Source organism: Camarhynchus parvulus, chromosome 1 (assembly GCF_901933205.1).
Source record: "Camarhynchus parvulus chromosome 1, STF_HiC, whole genome shotgun sequence".
Lineage (NCBI taxonomy): Eukaryota > Metazoa > Chordata > Aves > Passeriformes > Thraupidae > Camarhynchus > Camarhynchus parvulus.
Window position 1 is genome coordinate 51,426,962 of NC_044571.1, and position 21,845 is coordinate 51,448,806.

At 34.8% G+C, this 21,845-nt stretch overlaps 1 protein-coding gene across 8 annotated transcripts in view; it reads left to right on the plus strand.

The window, feature by feature from the left end:
• Window positions 1-21,845, plus strand: part of DACH1 (dachshund family transcription factor 1) — a 354,099-nt gene that overhangs the window by 237,145 nt on the left and 95,109 nt on the right. For 4 of the 8 annotated variants that reach the window (XM_030948579.1, XM_030948600.1, XM_030948611.1 and 1 more), the window contains 2 exons: window positions 12,911-13,046; window positions 15,305-15,442. In XM_030948579.1, coding sequence (XP_030804439.1) covers window positions 12,911-13,046; window positions 15,305-15,442 — 274 coding nt within the window. The remainder of the gene's footprint in view (window positions 1-12,910; window positions 13,047-15,304; window positions 15,443-21,845) is intronic. The other 4 variants (XM_030948590.1, XM_030948647.1, XM_030948638.1 and 1 more) reach the window with 1 other exon arrangement.

A 21,845-nucleotide genomic window follows, 5' to 3' on the forward strand; every position in this document is an offset into this window, starting at 1 on the left:
CCTTCACTCTAAATCAGTATAAAAGCAACGCTCAAATTGAAGCATTTTCATACACACCTTTGTCTTTTTCTCGTATTTTATAGTCTACACTCTAATATAGATATCATGGAAAAAATTACTCTTAAATTAGAAGAGATTTTTCTTCCAATTTTAAAACCTAAACATTTGAACTGAAATGCTCTAAGTTATTTGAAGAAGGCTGAAAGGTTTGATACTTTACCTGTGCAGAAACTAAATTTTCCAAATCCCAGAACAAATTAGAATGAAATAGCACAGAACAGTCCCAGTAATCTGCAGGTCAGAAGTGTAGTATTATAGGGATATCTCAAAAATATCTGATATCTGAACTTGTCTACCTGTTTTAGGTTTTGCTTATGGCCTTTAATTAAATTAATCTGGTTATAGGGGCATTTACCAGAGGCATGGAGTTTTTTCTTCCTTTTACTGAAGGTGATCTGTTTTCATTTTAAAGCATTTCATTTTAAAAGAATGAAGTTACCATTAGGTAATTATGACTTGATCTTTATTCAGATATCTATGTTTTGCCTCTTATCCTTCTTTAGGTCTAACAAATGAGAAAGTACACAAACTTTTGTTCTTTTATCTAATGTGTCTTAGAAATAGACACGCAAAAGCAAGTTTGTGTAGTTTTTCAGGGCTATGTTGGAAATCAGTCCATTCATGCAATTTCTTTGACAAAAATTAGGTAAACTTAGAATCTCTTGGACCTTCAAATCAGACATTATAAAAGTTTTGAAGTTCATTATGATTTAAGTAGAGTGAAGAGGTCTGACTTTGACTTTATTAAGACATTCAACATACTGGTGCACCTTTCTTCTTTAACCTAACAAGCACAGAACTGCGAAGAACTGTTCAGTTAAAAGTCAGCAAATCTATGTTTTTATTGATCTAGAAAAATATAATCTGATAGCCTAATTTAGTCACCTATACCTCCAAATCTAGGGTCTCCTTTGGAGGCCTTCAGTGGCATCCCTTTCTCACCTTTGTTGACAAGAGCAGCTAAGATACTGGTTTGAAAAGAATTGCTTATTTAGGTGGTATGCCAACAAGACTAGATCCCCACCCTGGTTTCCATCTTGCCCCTGTGTTGGGGATATAAGTACTCTGATGCTAACTAACTGATTGCATGGTGATTTTTGCAACTCTATTTTCCTATTTTTACTGATTGGTATTTAGTAAGAGTTACATGATACTAATATTTTCTGGAACACACATGGTGCTTTATTTCATTCTAAATGTATTCTCTTAATTGGAACAGTGGCCACCAGTCCTACTGGGGTATCTAAAAAATGAGGATGAGATGGAGCACATATTAAATGATACCTGACATATGAATTACTGTGCCAACAAAACTTTGTTTTCACTATTTTCATGCTATTTTCCCTCCTTTCATTTTCTATGAGCTGTTTTATTTCATATGTAAGAGTATAAAATTTGACCTTCATGAGCATTGGTAACCTTGTTTCTAAACTTTAACAAGCTGACTTCTAGCTTGTAAAGCTGATTTACAAGTTAGTTGTAGCTATTAAAGCTGCTTAAGTTACCATGGCCTACATATAAATATGTGTTTATGGGAGCATATTGCATTGTGACCACTACCTTTGTCTCCAGTTACCAGTCAGGTACATTTGAGTACAACATATCTCATAGGCCGTGTAAAATGGTTTCCTTTTGTGGAAAGCAGGTCCTGCTCTGTTGACAGATCTAACCTCATTATGGGAACATTGCTGGACCCAGGAAGCACTTAACTGAGAAGTACTTTTGGCTCATGTGATCTAAACTTGTCTAGTAGGTTAAAAACTATTGGACTCTGAAAGGACATACTGTCATCATATAATTGTGTATATTATTATAACAGTGGGCAGTCCCATACCAGAAAATTTTCCTTATCCTGGGGTTTGTTTACTTCTTAACAAGTCCATTTTTGTAACTCATCTGTTTCCTTTAGCAGAGATAGATTCCTTATAATCTAGGTGAAGACCTTGAAAGTACCTAGCAATTTAGGCTCTCTGAAACATTCCAACAGCATGTTATAACTGGAAAATCATAATTTCTTTCCAAAAGTTTGCTTATTTGAGCATTTGTTTGTATTAATAATCTACAGTATGTATCAATGTCATTTTTGAAAATTCAGCTCTCATATCCATGCTAATTAAATATTCATTGTAGCTGCCAACTTTTGCATAACTCCTGGCACAACATCCTGTGCAAGCTATTTGACAAACCAGGTTTCATGTTCCCATCTGGTTTGCACATAACTGTAATATAAAAATATGTGGATTTCAATGAAATGGTTTTAAATTACCAAATTAGCCTAAGTTCTCTTTAGAAAAGTGTGCACATATGAGGTGAAATACAGATTTCTTCTGAAGTTTGCACTAGTAAATTAAGGATTTTGGGTCGTTTATGCAAAACATGACATTACCTAAGTGCTGTCATGACTTCTTCAAGGCCTGTAAGTTGTTGCTCACAATTAATTTCTACTACAGGTGAATCCATAAACACAAGTTTTTACTTGTCACTCAGAACTTACTTCTAAATGTAAGATCTTGCTGCACATAGTTATTTCAACAGTACCATAAGGGCTAAGGAACATACTGTTTCCCACTCATTCCTTCAGCCCCATTGTGTTACAACATATGTCTAGGTTTATATTCTCTGTTATTATCTATTGCAGAGGAACATGGTCATGTGGATAGAGGTACCACAGATAAGTAATTATGTTCCTATTTTCTAATACTGAACAGGATTGAAACATAAACCTCACAAACTTAAAAGCATGAGGTCATTATTAGGTGATTTTCTTCCATGAGGATGGACAAAATGTCACTGGCAATTTACCTGTTCTTCTCTATGCATAGTCAGAGGCTGTGATTTTAATGTCCACTGAGTTTTATGCACTGAGTAGTTGAGGAGGCAACTGTAATCAGCATACTTCTTGAACCTTGTGCTGGCAGTGTAATGTTTATGAATAATAACTTATACTACAATCAAAATAAATATCTTCAAGAATAAATGTAAGTGAGAAGGTCAAACCTCCTTTTTCTTTATTTTTACAGGAATGGATAAATAGTGCAGTTGCTCTCTTTCATGAAACTGTTTGTTATTAGAATTATAGCTTCCAGTTTTTTATTGCTATTATTTTCAGACATCTTGGTTTTGTTTTCATATGGTTTTACTCATTTTTAACCCTAATTTTACTGAAGTGTTTTCTCCTTAGTGTCAATGTTTCCACAAATTGAAAAGTTTTTGAATCACTCGTCTCAGAGTTTGTAGTTGTAACCTGAAACAACAGCATAGATTTGAAATTAGAGTACAGCATGTTTGCCAGTGTAAAGTCTGCTTGAAAGTTAGAAGGCCTGTGAGAAATTTGGACTCTGAAAAGTAAATCAATAGTAACCATATCTAATTAAGTAACAAAGAACAAAATTACGTCTTAGAAAATCAAAGTCTTCAGATTATGAGCAACCAGGTTCATTGGATAGGATTGCCTTTGTGAACAGTGCCACAGTAGATGACTTGCTGACCTTTCCTTCCAATTCACCGACTTCACAGCTAGTGCTGTTATCTTTAAACTCACAAAGCTTCAAATGCCTTTCTATTACTGGGCAATATTTCATTTCTTCATGATAAGGTGTTGGAATAAAGCTGAGATCATGTACTAACTAAACATTTTATCCTGCTGCATTCAGGAGATGAGACAAAGACAAAATTACAAGGGAAACCTTACAAAGCAACACCTTAGATTTGGCAGTGAACTCTGAGCCCTAAAATCTTCAGAATTATATTTCAGAAGAGTGTTGTGCCCTTTCGAACATGAGATGAGCATTAGATGTCGTTTTGTAATGGAATGTTTAGATATATGAGTTGGATGAATAAGAGGAGAGCAACAACAAGCAGGGACAGCAGATTGTGACAACAATGAATTGCAGTGAGTGTGACAGCTGTGACCTGGCGATGCTTTAGACGTGAAGTGGCTTTCATCACCTGCCCATGGTTTCAAAGGCTCTGCTTGTTAGCAGTTTCACTACATCAATTTTTTTTCACTCAGCAGAAAGATATATGAAAATATAAAGGACATACCTTATAATGATAGCAACTTGAAATTACATCGTAAAAGTTAGAACAGAGCAGCAGCATGCCAGAATCAAAAATTGCAATTTATCCATATGTGACTAATACTTATAGAAAGAATTAAGAATAAAGCAGAAGAAACCAATATGTTCAGCTGAAAAAGTGGAGACAGCAGTGGCACGGTAGTTTTCACTGTGTAATGGATATATCAGACTAAACTTTGCTAATTCCCTCACATCTATCATAGCACTGGTTGTGTTACACTATTTTTTACCTTTTTTTAAAATCTATCTATAGATATAGATATAAATCTATCTATAGATATATTTTATAGATAGATATATTCCTGTGATCCAATAGCAGAAATTTACTGTTAACTTTTTTAACAAAAGTAGCTGCTGACTGATTTTATTTTTTAGAACAACTTTGTTTATAGGACTATTCTGACATAAAATTTAATTTTGGAATTCATTCACTTTTTCATTTTTCATTGTCAATATGTGTGTTCCTGTTGGTGTAATTTAATGTTCCTATCTTTTTTTTGCCTATAATAGATAGGTCAGTTGGTCAGAGCCTGGTGCTAATAACACCCAGGTCATGGATTCAATCCCCATATGGGCTGTTCACTCAAGACCTGGACCTGATGGTCCTTCTGGGACCCTTCCAACTCAGACTCATGTGTTTCTGTGATTTTTTCCCAAAAAGTCCAAATAATAGCCAAAGAGAAGAAATATGTCACTGCCATACGGAAATGGCTGAACAGAGTACATTTTAATGTCTCGTGTCAGACTGGTGGTGAGCAAGTCCAGAGAGCATACCTGAAAGGAAGCAGACTCTGAGAGGAAAAAGGGCAAGTTCACTTCACTGATCTGAATCTTCAATCCTGTGTTGAAGGCAAAAGTTTTCTATGGACACTTCTGTGTCTTACACGAAAAGCATTATACAGGCAGTGGCAGCATTCCTGTGAAGCTGGATATGCTGTACGCCTTTTACAGGCAGGGAATGAGAACAAAATTGATTGTGTTCCAAATTGGCAGAAAAACCCTTTTTGTATGCCTAACCTGAAAAACACCTGACTTTTCAGATAACCTACTATTTTTAGAAACATTAGTGCATTGTGCATTCAAAATAGAAATTTTGACATTACTTTAAAGTGCTTTTCTTGAATGTGTAAAAGTGCAAGAGGGAAGCTACTTTAATTTCCTCTTTATCTGATACATGAAGTATGATCAAGTTTTCTTCTTTCTGTAAGGAGAAATTTGATTTAGAGCATTTAAATAAAAAAATGTAATTGGTCTACAATAAATATTTTAGAATAAAAATAGGATTATCAGCTCCTAAAACAACTGCTTTTACATGTTAAGAAACCAAACATGAAAATTAGAATATACCTATAAATTTTTAAGTATAATTTAAATCAAATAACACTTTATTTTATCCTAGCTGCAGAGAATATGATATCTAATTTATAGGAACTTGAACATAGCAGAGAAGATCTCTGCATTAGAATAACTTGTGTATATGCACATTTCTTTTTTTTTTTTCATTTAGAATGAGTAGATCTTAGGTCAAAGTATAGTTGACCTTCTTTGTTATGGCTTAACCATCTTTATATTAGAGGACACTGTGTTCCACCTCATTAATTAATTCTATCTATATGATTAATATTATTTGTTTTAGCTTTTAATACACTTTTTATATAATGACCTTAGATGATGCTAACTAAATATGGTAGGCTGTAACTTGGAATCATGGGGGTTTTTTGTAATAATAAAGGATCCTATGGTTCTTTTATCATGTGTGTTTCTGAGGTGCAGTTTGAAGCTAATAGCAGCCATATGCTCGTATGAATTAACTTGTGGCATGTAAAATATGTATTTACACATGACACATAGAAAGTGGTACAAACTTTATGTCAGGAAATTTGCATATTCACATGTGTAACAGGGAGCTATGTACGTAGTGTGAGATTGACTTGATGCAAAATGGCCACGGGGTCAGGTACAAGGGATGAGATTCATATAGGGCTAATACATGTGTGGTTTGGATTTACTTTGAAGGGTGAATTCCTAGTGATGTTTCTTAAGCTTACCTTGCAAGTAAGGCTAGATTTTCAGAAGAGGAGAAAAAAACCTTTAAAAATCAGAAAGTGTGTCCAACTTGCCAATAAGGAGTTACTAATTTAATTGGAACAGACTTTCTTGCATGTCTATATATTTGCATATTGCATGGGGCTTTTTGAATACCTTAGAAGGATATTTTGTTTGTTAGAAGAGATATTCATTGTGAAGGTAAAACCAAGCTCTTTCTTCTATTGATAGGGATCAACTTTGTTTGCTTGCTTGTTTTTAATCTCTGTAATGGCCCTATCCATTGACACACATTTCCTGGCTAGGTCATTGTGCATTATGTACTGCTCATGATTTCCAAGGATTAGATCTCTTGCTGTGGAAGTACTGTTAAAGGATTACTTGGAAGTCTCCTATTTGGCTTCTTGTCAGTTAACTGCTGCTGTAATAATACATGTAGAAAACAGGACACTAAAAATCAAGGCAATTCAGTCTTCTTTTCAGTTGATCTCTTTCTTCATTTTATGCTTTCGGTTGTCAGTGTTCTTGTGATGGGAACAGCAAAGTAGGTACTATGAAAAATTGCAGAAGTAAAAAGTATAATGGAAATCAAATTAACTTCAATTGGTCCAAAAGATAAATAAGTTCAAGGTGTTCACAGAGAGAGAATACATCTCATGTAAACATCATGGATTCTTTTCTTCATAAAAAGGACATCCAAGATTTGAAATAACAGTGCAGTTAATGACAATACAAAATATTAGAACTCCTGAATTTTGATTGGGATTAGAAGTGGATCTGTAAGAACAAGGTGAGGAAGATGTCATGTGCATCTGTGAAGTTAGTGAGATATTTAGCAAGCCAGATAATATGCAGATAAGGAAATAGAAATAAAATTTTATAGCATTCAGTCAGTTTGATAACACACATATAGAAGTGACTGAGAAAGTTAGGAAATAACTATTAGTCCAGTTAATTTTGCAATTCCTGAGTCTAAATATTCATTTAGAGCATCATAGTGTCTTGACTAAAGTGGAATGAAAAACTGTAAAAATAAAATATTCTGTTCGCAGAAACTACAAAAGATATCAAGTAACTAATTTCTTACACTTATTCAGCTAAAGCAATGTCAAATTAAATGTGACATTTTACAAGAAAGTTATTCCTGGAATACATCTCACACAAGTTCAAAATAAGTCAGTAAGGAGCTGAAGAAAGAAATCTGTGTTTTGATCACTTCTAAAAGCGATTTTAATAACTCTACCACCAAAAAGGCTTGGAAGACAGGTGTCTTCCCACAAAGGTTGGAAATAATATAAGCTACTCCTTGTTACAACCCACCCCAAAAGGTAAGGGCAACGCAGGTTCTTATTGATAGGTTCCTTGGGGCAGATTAGAGCAAAACCACACTGAATGTCAAATGAAACAACACAAATCCGTGTTCTTAAATACACACTTGGAGGGTTTATTTTAGAACAGTTTGGTTGCAATGGGGGAGCACATGTGTAGCCATTTAGGCTATTATTATATGTAGTAATATAGCAATATAAAACCATAAAAATTATACTTTAAAAATTTGAAAGGAATAGGAAGATATCACCACCCATGGACCTCACAACAAGACTTGACTGTTGCAATTTCAATATCTGTTGGCTGAAGTGTTTGTGGCTGTCTTGATCTGTCAGGAATAGGAAAAGCTTACAAAACACCGAAATTCCACAGTTCTATATGCTTAGGTTCAGGTGGGAATGCCCAGGTTCCTCTCCTGAGGTAGGGAGTTTCAGACTGAATGGTATAAGGCTGTGGATCACAGGACACTTCCTGAGTCTTTCATGATCCATCATACCTCTGGGGATGTCACAGCTGCCTCTCCTGTCAGCACAGTTGAGTCAATTATGCCCATCAGAAGGCGTGAGCACCTTCAGACTTTGTGTGAATGTCCCAGTACTTTCCCAGAGGTGAGTTTTCATGCCTGAGCCATTATGAAAAAGGCAGAGACATGATAAAAAGCACTAGCCCAATGGCAAATTGGCAAGATTTGCATCTTGCCAGGCTCCTTCCTTATCTTTTTCAACACCCAGCTGTAGCCTCTGGTAGTGAGTGTGTGCTGTCTGCACCTGGGTGGTCAAGTGGGCCACTGGGTCATTAACCAGTCTAGTCTCTCACACTCCTAATTAAAATATGCTGCTTCTTCTTCTTCTTCTTCTTCTTCTTCTTCTTCTTCTTCTTCTTCTTCTTCTTCTTCTTCTTCTTCTTCTTCTTCTTCTTATTATTATTATTATTATTATTATTATCACAACTGTATAAAACAGTTTGTGTCATTTATACTTTGCCTAGCATGCAGTTAGCCTGTCCAGGGACACTGTGGTTTCCCCATACCTGGCAGTGTTCAAGGCCAGGCTGAATGGGGCTCTGAGAAACCTGCTCTAGTGGACAGTGTACCTGCCTCTGACATGTGGGTTGAAACTATATGGCCTTTACACATCTCTTCCAACGTAAAAAATTCCAAAAGTTACCTAAACTATGAAAACTATGACCTCGAAAATAAATTACTTTATCCTCTGCATTTCAATGACTTAAAGCACAAACATCCTTGAAGGAGTTTATTCAATACTGAAGAGCAGCAAGACAACTGAATAGTTAAAAAAATTATATACCTTTAGAGCAAGACTTCATTGTGTGTCTAGAGCTCATTCCAGGACTAAAATTAAAGGATAACTAAACCCAAGAGATGAGTCTTATGGCAAAGTAAACTAGAGCATAGTAAAAGGCCAAGACTAAATACCTGTCGGAGCAAAATAGCCAGATGAAGACTGTGCATGCAAATCTGATTTGGTTATTGCAAGAACATGTATTCAAACTTTGTCAGAAAGTGATCAACGATTTTGTTGTTAAGGAACAAGAAGGGCAAAGAATAAAAAATATTTGTAGGAAAACTGAGGTGGTGACAACCTAGAAGATACCACTTATTTTTCTGTCCTCTTAGGAGCACAAGTATCATTCCTACATGTATTACCTGAAATGTCTTCAATAGTGATACAACAGCTAAACTTCATCAGCTTTGTGTCTTGATATATTTTGAGGAAGGCTTTTGGTAATGAAGCAATTTTCAAACAGTGAAAACATGCTGCTGAAGCAGAAATAAAATAGGCAAAAAAAGAAATTAATATTTTGTAACTAACTTTGTAACTTCATATATGGACAAAGATATGTGATATAGGGAAGAAAGTATTTCTGGTCTTCTGAATAACATTACTGATGTATTAAGATAATTATTTTTTAAATGTTACTTAAAAAATTACTCTCAGAATAAGATTTTGCAGTATTTGCCTATTTGAGAAATCTAGAAAAAAAGCTGATAAATGCATAAAAACTCTCCTGTTTTACTTGAAGAGACCAAGACACTGTGATTTTGTGAATGATATGTAATATTCTGGAACAAACCTGGGGTGATTTCAATTCTAGAGATAACCTCAATCTCATGTGTTAAAATCTCTGATACTGAAATCTTTTACCTGTTTTTTTACAGCAAAAAATAAAATACCCAGTGTCATAGGAACAAGCCTGTTATTTATGAAATGGACTTGATATTGAGGATGTGTAACTTGCCACTGGAATAAAAGTACAAGAAAGGGTGTTAGAGTTCCTTAGAGTGAAAATTTCTTTGTGGTAGGAACATATTTGGAGGAGGCAAATGCCAGATTCTTAAATGCTTAGGATTCATGATTTGTATCAAGTTGTGAAGGACACCAAGATAAGGAATGCTTCAAATTTGGCCCCTAAGAGCTTGTTGTTCACTGCTTAGTAAAGCCTCTGATACCTGGCTGAGAGTCTTAACAATCCTGAAACGCTGGTCAAGCATATGCTAAATTCCTGCATATTACCTGAATTGTTAACACTACTTTTTACCTGTGACTATCTGTAGAAGGAAATAGGGAAGCAAAAAATGGAGGGAAAAAAATAGTGAGAGAGGGTTATACACCAGATCCTCCAGAAATATCTGCCTCATTGGAGTCGAGTTTTAGGAAAGTAGGTAAGTTTTAGGAAAAATATTGGGCAGTGGACAGAATCCTAGGTGATATCTGTTGCCAGGATTGTAAGTTAATAAGTTCTATTTCTTTGCTGTTTCATGTAGAGTAACTTGCAGGAAAGTGGCACGCTGTAGAAGTGACAAAATGGCTCTGATCTGCCTTATTGAATGAACACAATTTTGAACAGTTCCTTTTTTGAAAAATTTAAAATGGAGTCTAAAGTTAATATTTTGCCACAAACCAAATTAATCTTTTCTACACAAAATCTCTGTTAAGGAAGACATATTGATATTCCAGCACCATTAGTTTATTACTATGACTTTTTTACAACTAGAGAGTATTTCAATTTATTATAAGTAGCATTGCCATTTATTATTTCAGTGAATTTGTTAAACACGAAAAATTGCTATAGACTAGATTGCTGATTGTAGAACTATGAAGCAAGGATATAAAACAATAGTTAAGGTACTAAATTGGTTAATTTTGCATTTCTGTGTAGTTCAATCCCATGGTTTATTGGAGTTAAAGGGTATTTTACAAATGAATTGATAAAGCCAAGATATATAGTTTTCTCATGGATTTTGTCTATATCATATTGTATGAGAATAAAACTCATTATCTGTTTTGTTTGTACAGTAATTATATTTCGTTGTCCTGTGCATTCCTTTTGCTCGCTCCATCTCATAATACGTGCTGTAAAAGCACACATAAATAAATAGGATAAATAAATTAAGCTGTTTAAATAAATTAATTTACTCTGCAGCTCTGTATTCAAATCTTATGTGCTCACTGGATTTCATTTTAATGAAACCCTTCTAAGAACAATACATTGTATGCCAGACAGTGAAATTATATTTTAAATGAATGATTAAATATACTGTGTTCTAATTTATATCAAATCTGTACACTGTGCATGCTTAAATCCTCCTAAATCTAAAGAAATAAATCTTCTACATTCTGAAAACATCTGCATTATAATCCTCCTCTTGAATACCCAGTTCATGGACATAAACACAATCAAAGTCATAATAAGCCTAGAGCTATGATGCAGTTAAGCTATCCTCATCAAGGTTTTTGACTTAAAAACCTAAGACTGTTAAAGTGGAATCCACTTAAATGTCTTGCAACATTGCTCTAAAAAATCTCCTCCCACTCCATCAGTATGCCCATTGAATCCATTTGCAATCTAAATCTCAAGTTCAGCAGATATTGTTTTATGAAACTGAACTTGAACAAATCTATTGATTACTATAGTTGAGGATGTTGCAAAATTTCTTGGGAATGCATTCAAAGAAATAAATATTTATCTAGTGACTGTGCATGATAAAATAATGACTGCTTAAAAAGAACTTTTCTGTGTGAGGAAAGTACTGCTTTTTTCAAGAAAATACATTTCCAACAGCAAGAGTTTTTCTCTGTTATTAAACATGTACTAATTGCATTATTTCATTACCAAAAGCTTTTAGTGAGTTGAATGTGTGCAGTTGTTTGTTGATTGGTGGTTTGGGCTCATTGTTTTTTTCATTATAAGTCAAGTTTTCAGTTATCAAAAAGAGAAAAAACAAGCAAAAAAACCTGTTAGTTTAATATCTTCAATCCTTCCAACAGATTTCCCCTATAGGATTTATTTATTTTTATCACTATTTTTCCAGAACAGCCTCACTCTCACATACTTTAGCAAGGAGTCTTGCAAACTTTCAGCAGTAAAAAGGAAACTGCAGGGAAAGACAGCGAATTTTCTAGAAAGAACTATTCTGCACTCATCTCCCTTTGAGTTTGTGTCAAACTTCTGGGTAAATATCAGATATATCTGTCTGCTGCATACTAACAATTCTCACATAGCAGATATGCAATTCAAATCATCACAGTCCTTACATTCTGGTTCTCAAAACCAAAGAGCTTCTTGAAGTGCATCATAGTTCCTCTTGGCTGCCCTGCCAGGCCTTTCCCTGAATAGAAAAATATGAATGGTGGTTTTCCCCATTTTGAAGTGATATGGCCACATTCATCCAAAAAGTGTGATTCATTCCAGGTTTGTGTTCTGTAGTAAAAATAGACATTTGGACTTATATTAGTCATGTGACATATGGGTACTATAAGGAGGTTATAGTTTCTTTATGATCCATAACAGTTCCATAAGATCTCGTTGCTCAAGAAGCCTCCTTGAAATTAAAATGTGAGGTAAAAGTCAACATGAGATAAAACAACAGTACCTAGTCTTTATTTATTTACAGAAATACATAATTCCTCATCCCATGAGGCTAACATCTGTAAGCCAAAATGTATGCTTCCAATTCAATTGCATGATGATACGAGTAAAAAAATTAAACAAACAAACAAACCACCAAAAACCCCAGAAAAAACCAAACCAAAACAAAACCCAAAACAAACAAAAAAGCCAAACCAAAACAACAACAACAACAACAAAACAACAACAACAAAGGTGAACAAACCACTTATTTTTTAAGTAGTCCAAAAGACATTTAAAAGCCTAATAGGATGAGCAGGGCTCACATTGCATGCTGAAATGTAAGGTCTAGTGTCCTAAAGTTGCCAAGTTTCCTTTGAGAATGCTCTGCAAATCCTGGAAACGTCAACGGGGGTATGAATAGGTTGTAATTTAGGAGGGAGATTCAGTTTACGGAAGTGATGTTTGGAAACAGAGGCTTGGTTTAACGTTGTCATTTTTTCCCAATGACTTTTTGTGTGGTCTAGGAACGTGTTCCAGACAGCCCTTCTCCTGCTCCTTCTCTTGAAGAGGGCCGAAGACCTGGCAGCCATCCATCCTCTCATCGAAGCAGCAGCGTGTCCAGTTCTCCCGCACGGACCGAGAGCTCTTCAGACAGAATCCGTAGGTCTCATTCTTCTCCTCCTCACCACTTTAAAACTGCTGAGGTGCAGCTTGTTTTTCTGGTCACAGTGCCCTCGCCTTAACTAGATCTCATATATCTCATGTTCAGAAGTTCAGCTGCAATAACTATCTCCCAACATTATGTTCCCCAGTTTGCAGTACTGTAATATCTGATGCTACATTAACAGGTACTGATATAAACTGCCATCATGTCATATTAAACATAAAGATATGAGCAGTGAAATACAGAATTGCAGGCGGGAGGCAATTTGCTAGATTAGTTTCAGAACTATACATATAGTGTAAACATTTTTAAAAGAAATTGAATTTTATTTAATGTGGTTACTTGGTTTTGATTTCTATATTGAATCTGACTTCATAAGCAATATTTTATGTTGTAGAATTGCTTGGTAAAGAGAATTGGGTTAAATAAATTAAAAAATGTTCATACTTTATAAATTTTTTAAATAATTTTTTTTTTAATGGTGAGAAATATGTTAGAAAGAATATCACCTCATAGCTCACAGGGGACAGAGTGAAATTAAACTGTGGTGTCCCAGAATGATACCATTCTTATCAAAGTTCCATATACAGGATGTAAATTACATGGCAAAGACTCTGAATTCTGTGATATTCCAGTGCAGCAAAGGAAATTAAGGTTTTAAATGCATACTATTTTATGGATATGTACTTAAATTCATGTTACACTTGTCCATTCCCTTTAATACTGCTCTGTTGCTGGTTTTTGTGTGTTTAAATAGTCTTTCCACCGTGGAATTTGTCAGTGGGTGAAACTGGAGGGTTTGGCACACATGTAGAAGGCCATGAAATAGCTGTATGAAATAGGTGGCCATATTGATTAGATGCAACATGTGTCCTTTAGGCTGCTCCTTTTCAGGCTCTCCCTATACTCAGGAAGCTGACTCTTCATTGACCTTCAGATGAGAGATCTTTCATTAATGTGTGATGAAAAATGGCTTACCAAAGAAAAGAAATGAGGCCTGACTATGACAAGCTGAAAATTCTGTTTTCTTATCACTTGGACAATTCAGAGAGCAGATTAAATTGGCATCCCATATACTGTGACCTGTCTATTTCCCCAGGCTTGACCCACAAGCCTTTCATTACATTTTCTTTCCATTGTCCAGTTGAGGAGGGGGAGTGATGGAGTGGCTTTGGTGGGCACGTGGTGTCCAGCAGGATCAACCCACTGCAGACTTCATATGTGAAGATCTGAAAAAACCCCTCACAAATGTGGAATTAAATTTTTTTCTTAATTGATTGAATAGTATATTTGTTTACAACTGATGAAGCTCTTTTCCGTTGTTCTCTTAAAAAAACCCCGAAACAACATAACATCAGGAATCGCCAAAATCTAAATTGAGACATATTTATTGTTTTTGCTAAGGAATTGCTCTTCTTTTTAACAAAAAAGAAAATTGTACTGTTCAGCTTACTCTATAGTTTACAGAGAAGAGTGGGACCTTTGCACAATTTTTCTTCCATGTAAACATAGCAGAGTTCTTAAGTAGTGGATCACTTCAATAACTTATTTATTTATATGATAATTATTTTCTGTCCTATCTGATTTGTTAACATCACACCTGATTCTTAAGTACATATTTTGTAGTGCCAGCCAGAAAAAGATGGCTACTACAGGAATATGGGTTTCATATTTAAAAAAAATTACTAAAAATGGCATAAACATCTTGAGAAGACAAATTTTTTTCCAGAATAAAAGCATAGAAATATAAACTACCTAATATGAGTTTCTGAAATGTGTTTGAGACTCATGAGGGTCTCTGAAAGCTGTGGGACAGGGCTTTTCCACCTGTCTGATGAGCAAATAAGCACTTCTACTGTTGCACAGAATATATGGAAAAACTGTGTTTATCACCTGAAAGGTCACAATGCTTCATTTAAGGAAGTTATTAGGGACTGCATATTGGGAATGTTGGTACTCAAGCATTTTTGTACAATGAACTAAAAATTTAACAATTCTTATTAAATAAGCAAGAACATATTTGCAAATCACTAACTTTATCCAAAGTTACTGAACTTTCTTTTTAAAATTAATTGTTTTAAAGAAGAAGTGATAGGAAGAAACTTTTCCTCTCTGTGGATCCTGATAGCACTAATTAAGTAACTTTGTGATTGTTAGGATTCTTGTATAATTAAGAGGAAGACTATGTAAAATAAGTAAAAAAGAGTATTGTTAGTGTGACAGCTGATTTCTTTCTGCCTGTGCTTGTGTCTAGCAGCTGTCCATCAGAACGGGCTCTCTATGAACCAAATGCTGATGGGTTTGTCACCTAATGTCCTGCCTGGACCTAAAGAGGGAGATCTGGCTGGTCATGATGTGGGACATGAGACAAAAAGAATACACATTGAGAAAGGTAACATGAATATTCTAATTCTACTGCTTCAGTGTAAGACAAGTGTTGTCTTGGTAGCTAAATATTACTGTAATTGTGATTTTTAATTTCTTAATTGAGATTTTTGTTTTGCTGATTTGTTTTTTTGGTTTTACAAATCAAATTGTAACAGGATAATAATTTTCGTTATTGTTCTATTTTGTCATCTCCAATATTAATGAATATATATATATATATATATATATATATGATGGAGAAATTTCATAAATATTGCAAAGTAGGATGAGTGAAAAACTGTTTTACATTATTATTGTCACTCTGACCCTTCTGCAGCACTGTTTAGTTATTTAAAGTTTCTGTCTCTGTCCAGTTGACTTTAATGACCTACTTCCCAGAGGGACTGAGTACCATGAAAATTAGTCCATGTGTGCAAAAATGAAAAAGGCTAATTCCAAGCCATTAAATTAGGGAATTGCATAAAATGAGGCTGGTATACATTATATAATGGGATTTAAATTTAATTGAGTATATGACCAAAGTGTTTGATCTAGGTGAATAGTCCACATGCACTTATGCTGATTATGACACCATTTCATCTCTGCTGGTATTCAAAGTCAAGTTCCTGTTCAGGGCTCTTACAGGGGATTTTGGTGGGGTGGTGTTGGAATTTTGAAAGGTGCATTTATGCAAATATGTTTTATTTGCTTAATATATATGAATTTTAAGTCTTATAGACTGGAAACATTTTTTTTTAAAGAGAGGCTTAAAAAGCAATGCATGCTTTAAAAAAAAATTCTTTAAGCTTATCAGAAAAGTCAGTTGTTTGAGCACAACAAGAGAAAAAGTAAAAGGTACAATAACCAAATGTTGAAACAGAGGTAGAGAAACTGCTGTAGCTATGAAGATTTCAGAATAAGACATTTTGTGGCATATTTTAATAGCTATAAGGTGATACCTCCTCTGTCTCGTGTTTGAACACTGAAATATGAAAAGGAATTCTGGACAATTCTGTTCTGGACAGGTGGCATTTTTAATAAGATTACCAGAAAAATTAATGGAAACAACATTTCTTTTATATAAACCATTTAGTTTGGTTCATTGCACACACAACCTGTTTTTGCTTACACTATGCCCTCACTCAGCCTCTGCAAATTGTATCCCTGCTGTGAAGTATGATGTGATCAAATAGGTTTGTTTTGAATTTCCATAAATGATTTTATTTCAGCCTTTGAAGTTACTTGTTTAACTGTAATCTGACTGGTAAGTTCTGCAAAGAGAAGTACCTATTAAGAACGCCAATACTTTTGCATGTCATTGAGTTTCTTAAAGGGTTTTTTAATTATGCTATCCCAAATGCGTTTTCCCAGTCTTTGCAAGATCTGTTCTCAGTAAAACTGCTGAGAATTCTCTTTATTCCTCAGTTCTGTTTAGGTCAAACCACCTTTTTTTTCTTTTTTTTTTTTTTTTTTTTTTTTTTTTTCCCTGCTTTGTTCCATCCTACAGAATTAATGGTAAATATTCATGGGCTATCTAGATTGATAGGGGTTACTAAATTAAAAATTGTTTTCTGTCATGACTACATTTATCATGTCTCTCATATCAATCTTGTAGCTTTAGTACTAATCTAATCTGTATTAAAACAAGTGATTTGACTTACAGATATTTGTGGAGATAGTAATTATCTAGTTTTGTTGCTGTGAGCTTGCAATCAGGTTTTGAAACTGTTTTACCCCAGGAAATCACTCAGACTGTGACCATATTTAAAAATGCAAACACACATGCAGGTGGTGGTACTTTTGTTGTTAAAATGCCATCACCTTCATCAGCTGAGAAGGAACGGGAACGGGAAGGGAAGGGAAGGGAAGGGAAGGGAAGGGAAAGGGAAGGGAAGGGAAGGGAAGGGAAGGCAAGGCAAGGCAAGGCAAGGCAAGGCAAGGCAAGGCAAGGAAAGGAGGAGAAAGAAAATGAAAGAAGAAATCAAAAGTTCTAAATAAGTATCATGAACCATTTAAAAATTAATGTGTTTTCTTCTAAGACTTTTGTTGGCAGAAATATACTAGGTGCAACTGAAATGTCTTTTAATAGAACCTGGGAGAACCTAGAAAATCCTTCCTAGTAAGGAAGGCCCTGTCTTTTCTCTTTTTGTCCTCTGTTCCATTAAAAAACAGGAAAAGATGAAAAATCTCTGAAGTTATCTGAGATCAGGGAGAGTTATTTACAGTCAACAGATAATTTGAAGGGGCAACAAAGTAATAACAGAGCTAACTGATCAGCATACCAAATCTTTTGTCAGAGGGGTGAACCATTTGTTTGACCTGATCTGTGAGCTGGATGTGGGAGAAAAATGCCATTTACCTGTTAGAAACAAAGTACAAATTATCTAATTTGACCAGTCCACACAATAAGGTGTAATGTATTTAGAAACAGTTCATTGGCATTGGCAAACTGAATAAGTCTTTAAACGATCATATGTATTTCTATTAAAAATCTAGCAAGAATTATTATTAATGACAAAAAATTAGGGTTTTTTATTAGAATGGTTAAAGCTACCAGTAAAGCACTTGTGTAGTTTTGTGGGGGTTTTGTTTTTGTTTGTTTGTTTGTTTTTATGGTTTTTTTGGGTTTTTTGGTTTTTTGGTTTTTTTGTTTTGTTTTCTTTTCTTTTCTTTTTTTGTTGTTGTTTTTTAGTTTTTTGGGGGGTTGTTTATTTTTTGTTTGTTTTTTTGTTTGGTTGTTTGGAGTTTTTAATTTGTTTGTTTGTCTGTATTTCGGGGTTTTTATTTTTATTTGCCTTAGACTGCCTTCAAAATATATTTTCAGGTTCTGATGTGTGGAGCTCTGAGTGACCTTACCTTCCATTGGGTCAGGTTATTATTATGACACCAACCATCAAATAAGGATCTACAGATCTGTCTGTTAAAATTAGAAAGTGCACGTCAGGCTCTGGATGGTTATTTGTTGCAGGAAAACTGGAAGAGTTTCTGTTGTCAATGTTAAAATTTTTATTGTTAAAATGAAACATGGGTGTTGGGGACATTTTCCAGCTGCTTAATCCAGGTGTGCAGCTTGGCTGCATCCTAGCTTCATGCTGGGTCAAGACCCAGTGTACAGGTCTGAAGTTCCACTCATTCCCTAAGTTCCATAAGAAGCATACTTAGGTTTGCTAAAGCTATGTTGTGGTCCAGTGAGGTTCCCAGTCTGGGCTAGGGAGCGCAGCAGAGCACTTCTGCCTCACAGGTCCTACATAACTCAAGATATCATCTCTATCACAAGAGATCAATTACCCTAGATTTCCAAAGTTTTTTCCTTATTAGAAGACAGCAGCATTTCCAATTTTACTGAAAGCAGGCTGTAGAACGGCAAATGGTCCTGGGAAGAATGAGGTAAGTTCAAGTACACAATGTTAGCTCAAGTGCTTGACAGCCAAAACCAAGCATCTAATTTTGCAATCTATAAGTATGGACTCCTTGATGATGCTCATTTGGTTTTATTGAGTCAGATTTAACAAGAAGGGCTTATGTGAAGTATAGGATTCATATTAGAAAAGATAAATTCAGTTTTCTATGTTAAGAGAAGACTTTAAGTATTTTCAAGTTTCTGTGGCATGAAGAGTCTAGTCCCTCAGTTTTGGTGAGGTACATTTCATCACTTATCCTGTTAAGCTTACATATGACATCATGCAGACCTCTCAGTCTGAAGCTTTGAGAAGCAGATTTTTGGTATTTTTATGGAGCTGAATACCCATTCAGCTCTTCAGTAATGTTATCTGTTAAGCATGGATAGGAAAGAGGAACTAGTGGAGAACATAAAAGACTGGACTGCTGAATCCTGATCCTCTTTATGCTCATTGATCTGAAGTGTTTCAAAAAAAGAGAGTTCAAAATAACCAATGGCTTAAAAGTCAAACACACTGTACTTGGAGTGGAGATGTGGAGCACATTTCCTGAGCAGTATCCTTAATCACTGTGCTTTTTGTAAAAGAGGGAAGTATATTTTAACATCATCCCTTTGCCCTTACGACCTGGACTCAGGTTGTTTTGGGTCTGCAAGGTGTAATTTATAGCTCAGTCCGGCTGACAGTGTTTGTCTACTTAGTAGCTCCAGGTAGATGCATACAATTTTTTTGGGTGATGTTGGAGGCAGTGGCTGCTCATAGCACTCCCTAACTGGTACCTGCCTAGCAATACCTACTCTGTACTCTACAAAGGAATGTAAAACTCAGCTCACTTCAGCCCAAGATTCCCTTATGGGGGACAGCCACCGAAAAGTTTGTTGCTTTAGCACCAAATTTAGATGTTTAAGTGTTTTATTGGATCTGGCCTTAGGGCATCAGATTAGAATTTTCTGTCTCCATCAATTTGGGTTTTTTTTAGATAGACGCCAACAGCAAATGAAGCCTGAATGTCATGCTTACATTTTCAATTGAATATGTTATTTGAGAAGTTATGGGAAGGACATTCTCTTGCTGAAATATGCATGCTGTTTTCTATGGCAAAATATAAAATACTCACCATGCTCAAAAACAAGTTAAAGTATTTTTTTCAGAAAAGCTTTAAATATGATATTAATGGAAATTCCACAAGTAATTTTCAGGTAATCAACAATAACTGCTTCTTGACAGCAGCAATTAAGGTATAATTTTATCAAATCCACATATGAAAAAGCCCCCAGGTTTGTCTTTCTTTTTATTTTATGTACCCCTGTAGAGACAACATCAGTCTTAGACCTTTGGCTAATATTTTATAGAAGAGAGTAATAAAATTTCAAAGTATCCTCAGTTAAAAATGGAAAATAATTTAAATACTCTGAAGTTGGACTTGGATTTTCCTCTTAGCATTCATGCATCAAAGAGGGAACTAATTATAAGTATGTCATCCTATATAGTTAGATATTCATTCTGTATCATCAGCAGTAAATGCTCTTAAAAGTCATGCACAATGTAAATATAACATGCTTATTCACCTTAACAAATATAGAAACACATATGAATATGTTTCTATAAATATGAAAGACTCAAAAGAAGTTTTAGCATCAACACAATTCTCTTCAACCTGAGCTGTTCTCTAACAGTCATCAAGCAAGTGATCCAGACCTTTGCTTAAATTCTGGTTTTGGTCTGTTACAATTTTAGTTAGTTTTCTGAGAAAGCCCTTTTTTAAGGAGAGTACTTACCCGTTGATATACAGAGTAATTTTCATTGGTAGTTCTGCTGCCCAGCTGCTTGTGTAAACATATTTTATCTGTTCATTTTTGTATGGATGCATACTCACAGAGGGATATTTATACAAGGTATTTATTTGACTGAATATTGCATTGTAATGTAACAAGAAGGATATTATTATACTTTGATGGGTTTCTACATGCCTGTACATTTGCAGTTAACACATTTTAAGTCTACATTCTCAATTCACATCTTAAATCTTATCTATTAAATCTTAATAGATTAGTTTTTAAATCCTTAAGATACTGAGTTCATGCTTTCTACGTCACATAGGACTTCTCAAACCCCTAAAAGATAATAGTCAAATTTTTGACCTATGACAATAATACTATAAAGATCTGCTAAATTAAAGGTTTGATAAAGCCAGTACCACCAAGATAACCTTTATACACTTTGGTTGTTGGTGTATATTTTCACTCAGCCTGAGAGGCTCAGGAATTTTAAAAGTAAATTAAAAGCTATTACATTTAATGGATTATAAAGGTGAAAAGTAAAATCAGAAGTTCTTTCTTAATGGGTTGTTTTATGCTAAGTAGCTGGAAAACATCTATTTTTGTTACATAGAAAACATAGAAGCCTTTCATATTATTGGACAGGATTTGAATAGTATGTGTATGGAGGAAGGACTTCAAAGGTTGTACAAACTTCTGAAAGCTTTTTTTAAAGTGCAAATAATTGGATAAAATAATTTATATAGATCCTCATCAAGTCATCCTCCAATGACATACCTCTGCAGACTTGTTTGCTACTAGGAGCCTTTATTCTGCTCAGGTAGTAGTAGTTTTGGCATATTTTATGAGAGATTGCTGTGCAGTTTTCACTTGATGGATATGTGCACATCACTTCCAAAACATTCCCAGCTAACTGGGCTCAGTGCAGCCCAATTCCACATATGCAAAGTGCCTATTGTACATTTACAGTGACTCACATGAATCTTGGACATAACTGATTGTCTGAATAGGCTCATATGAGTTACACGTGCACAGAATCTGATGTATTCTGGATCTATTGAAACAGCTCTACATGTACAGTTCTTACATGTCTTGTGCCCCAAACAGTTCTGAAAGGTGCTTTATTCTTTTGTTTCTTTTTTTCCCCCAACTTTCTTTTCAATAGTCATTATGTGTCCTTCGTGTAATAAACCTTAGAATGGTCTTTAGTATTTTTATGGCCTTTATTGCATATATAGTGGAGAGGAACTGT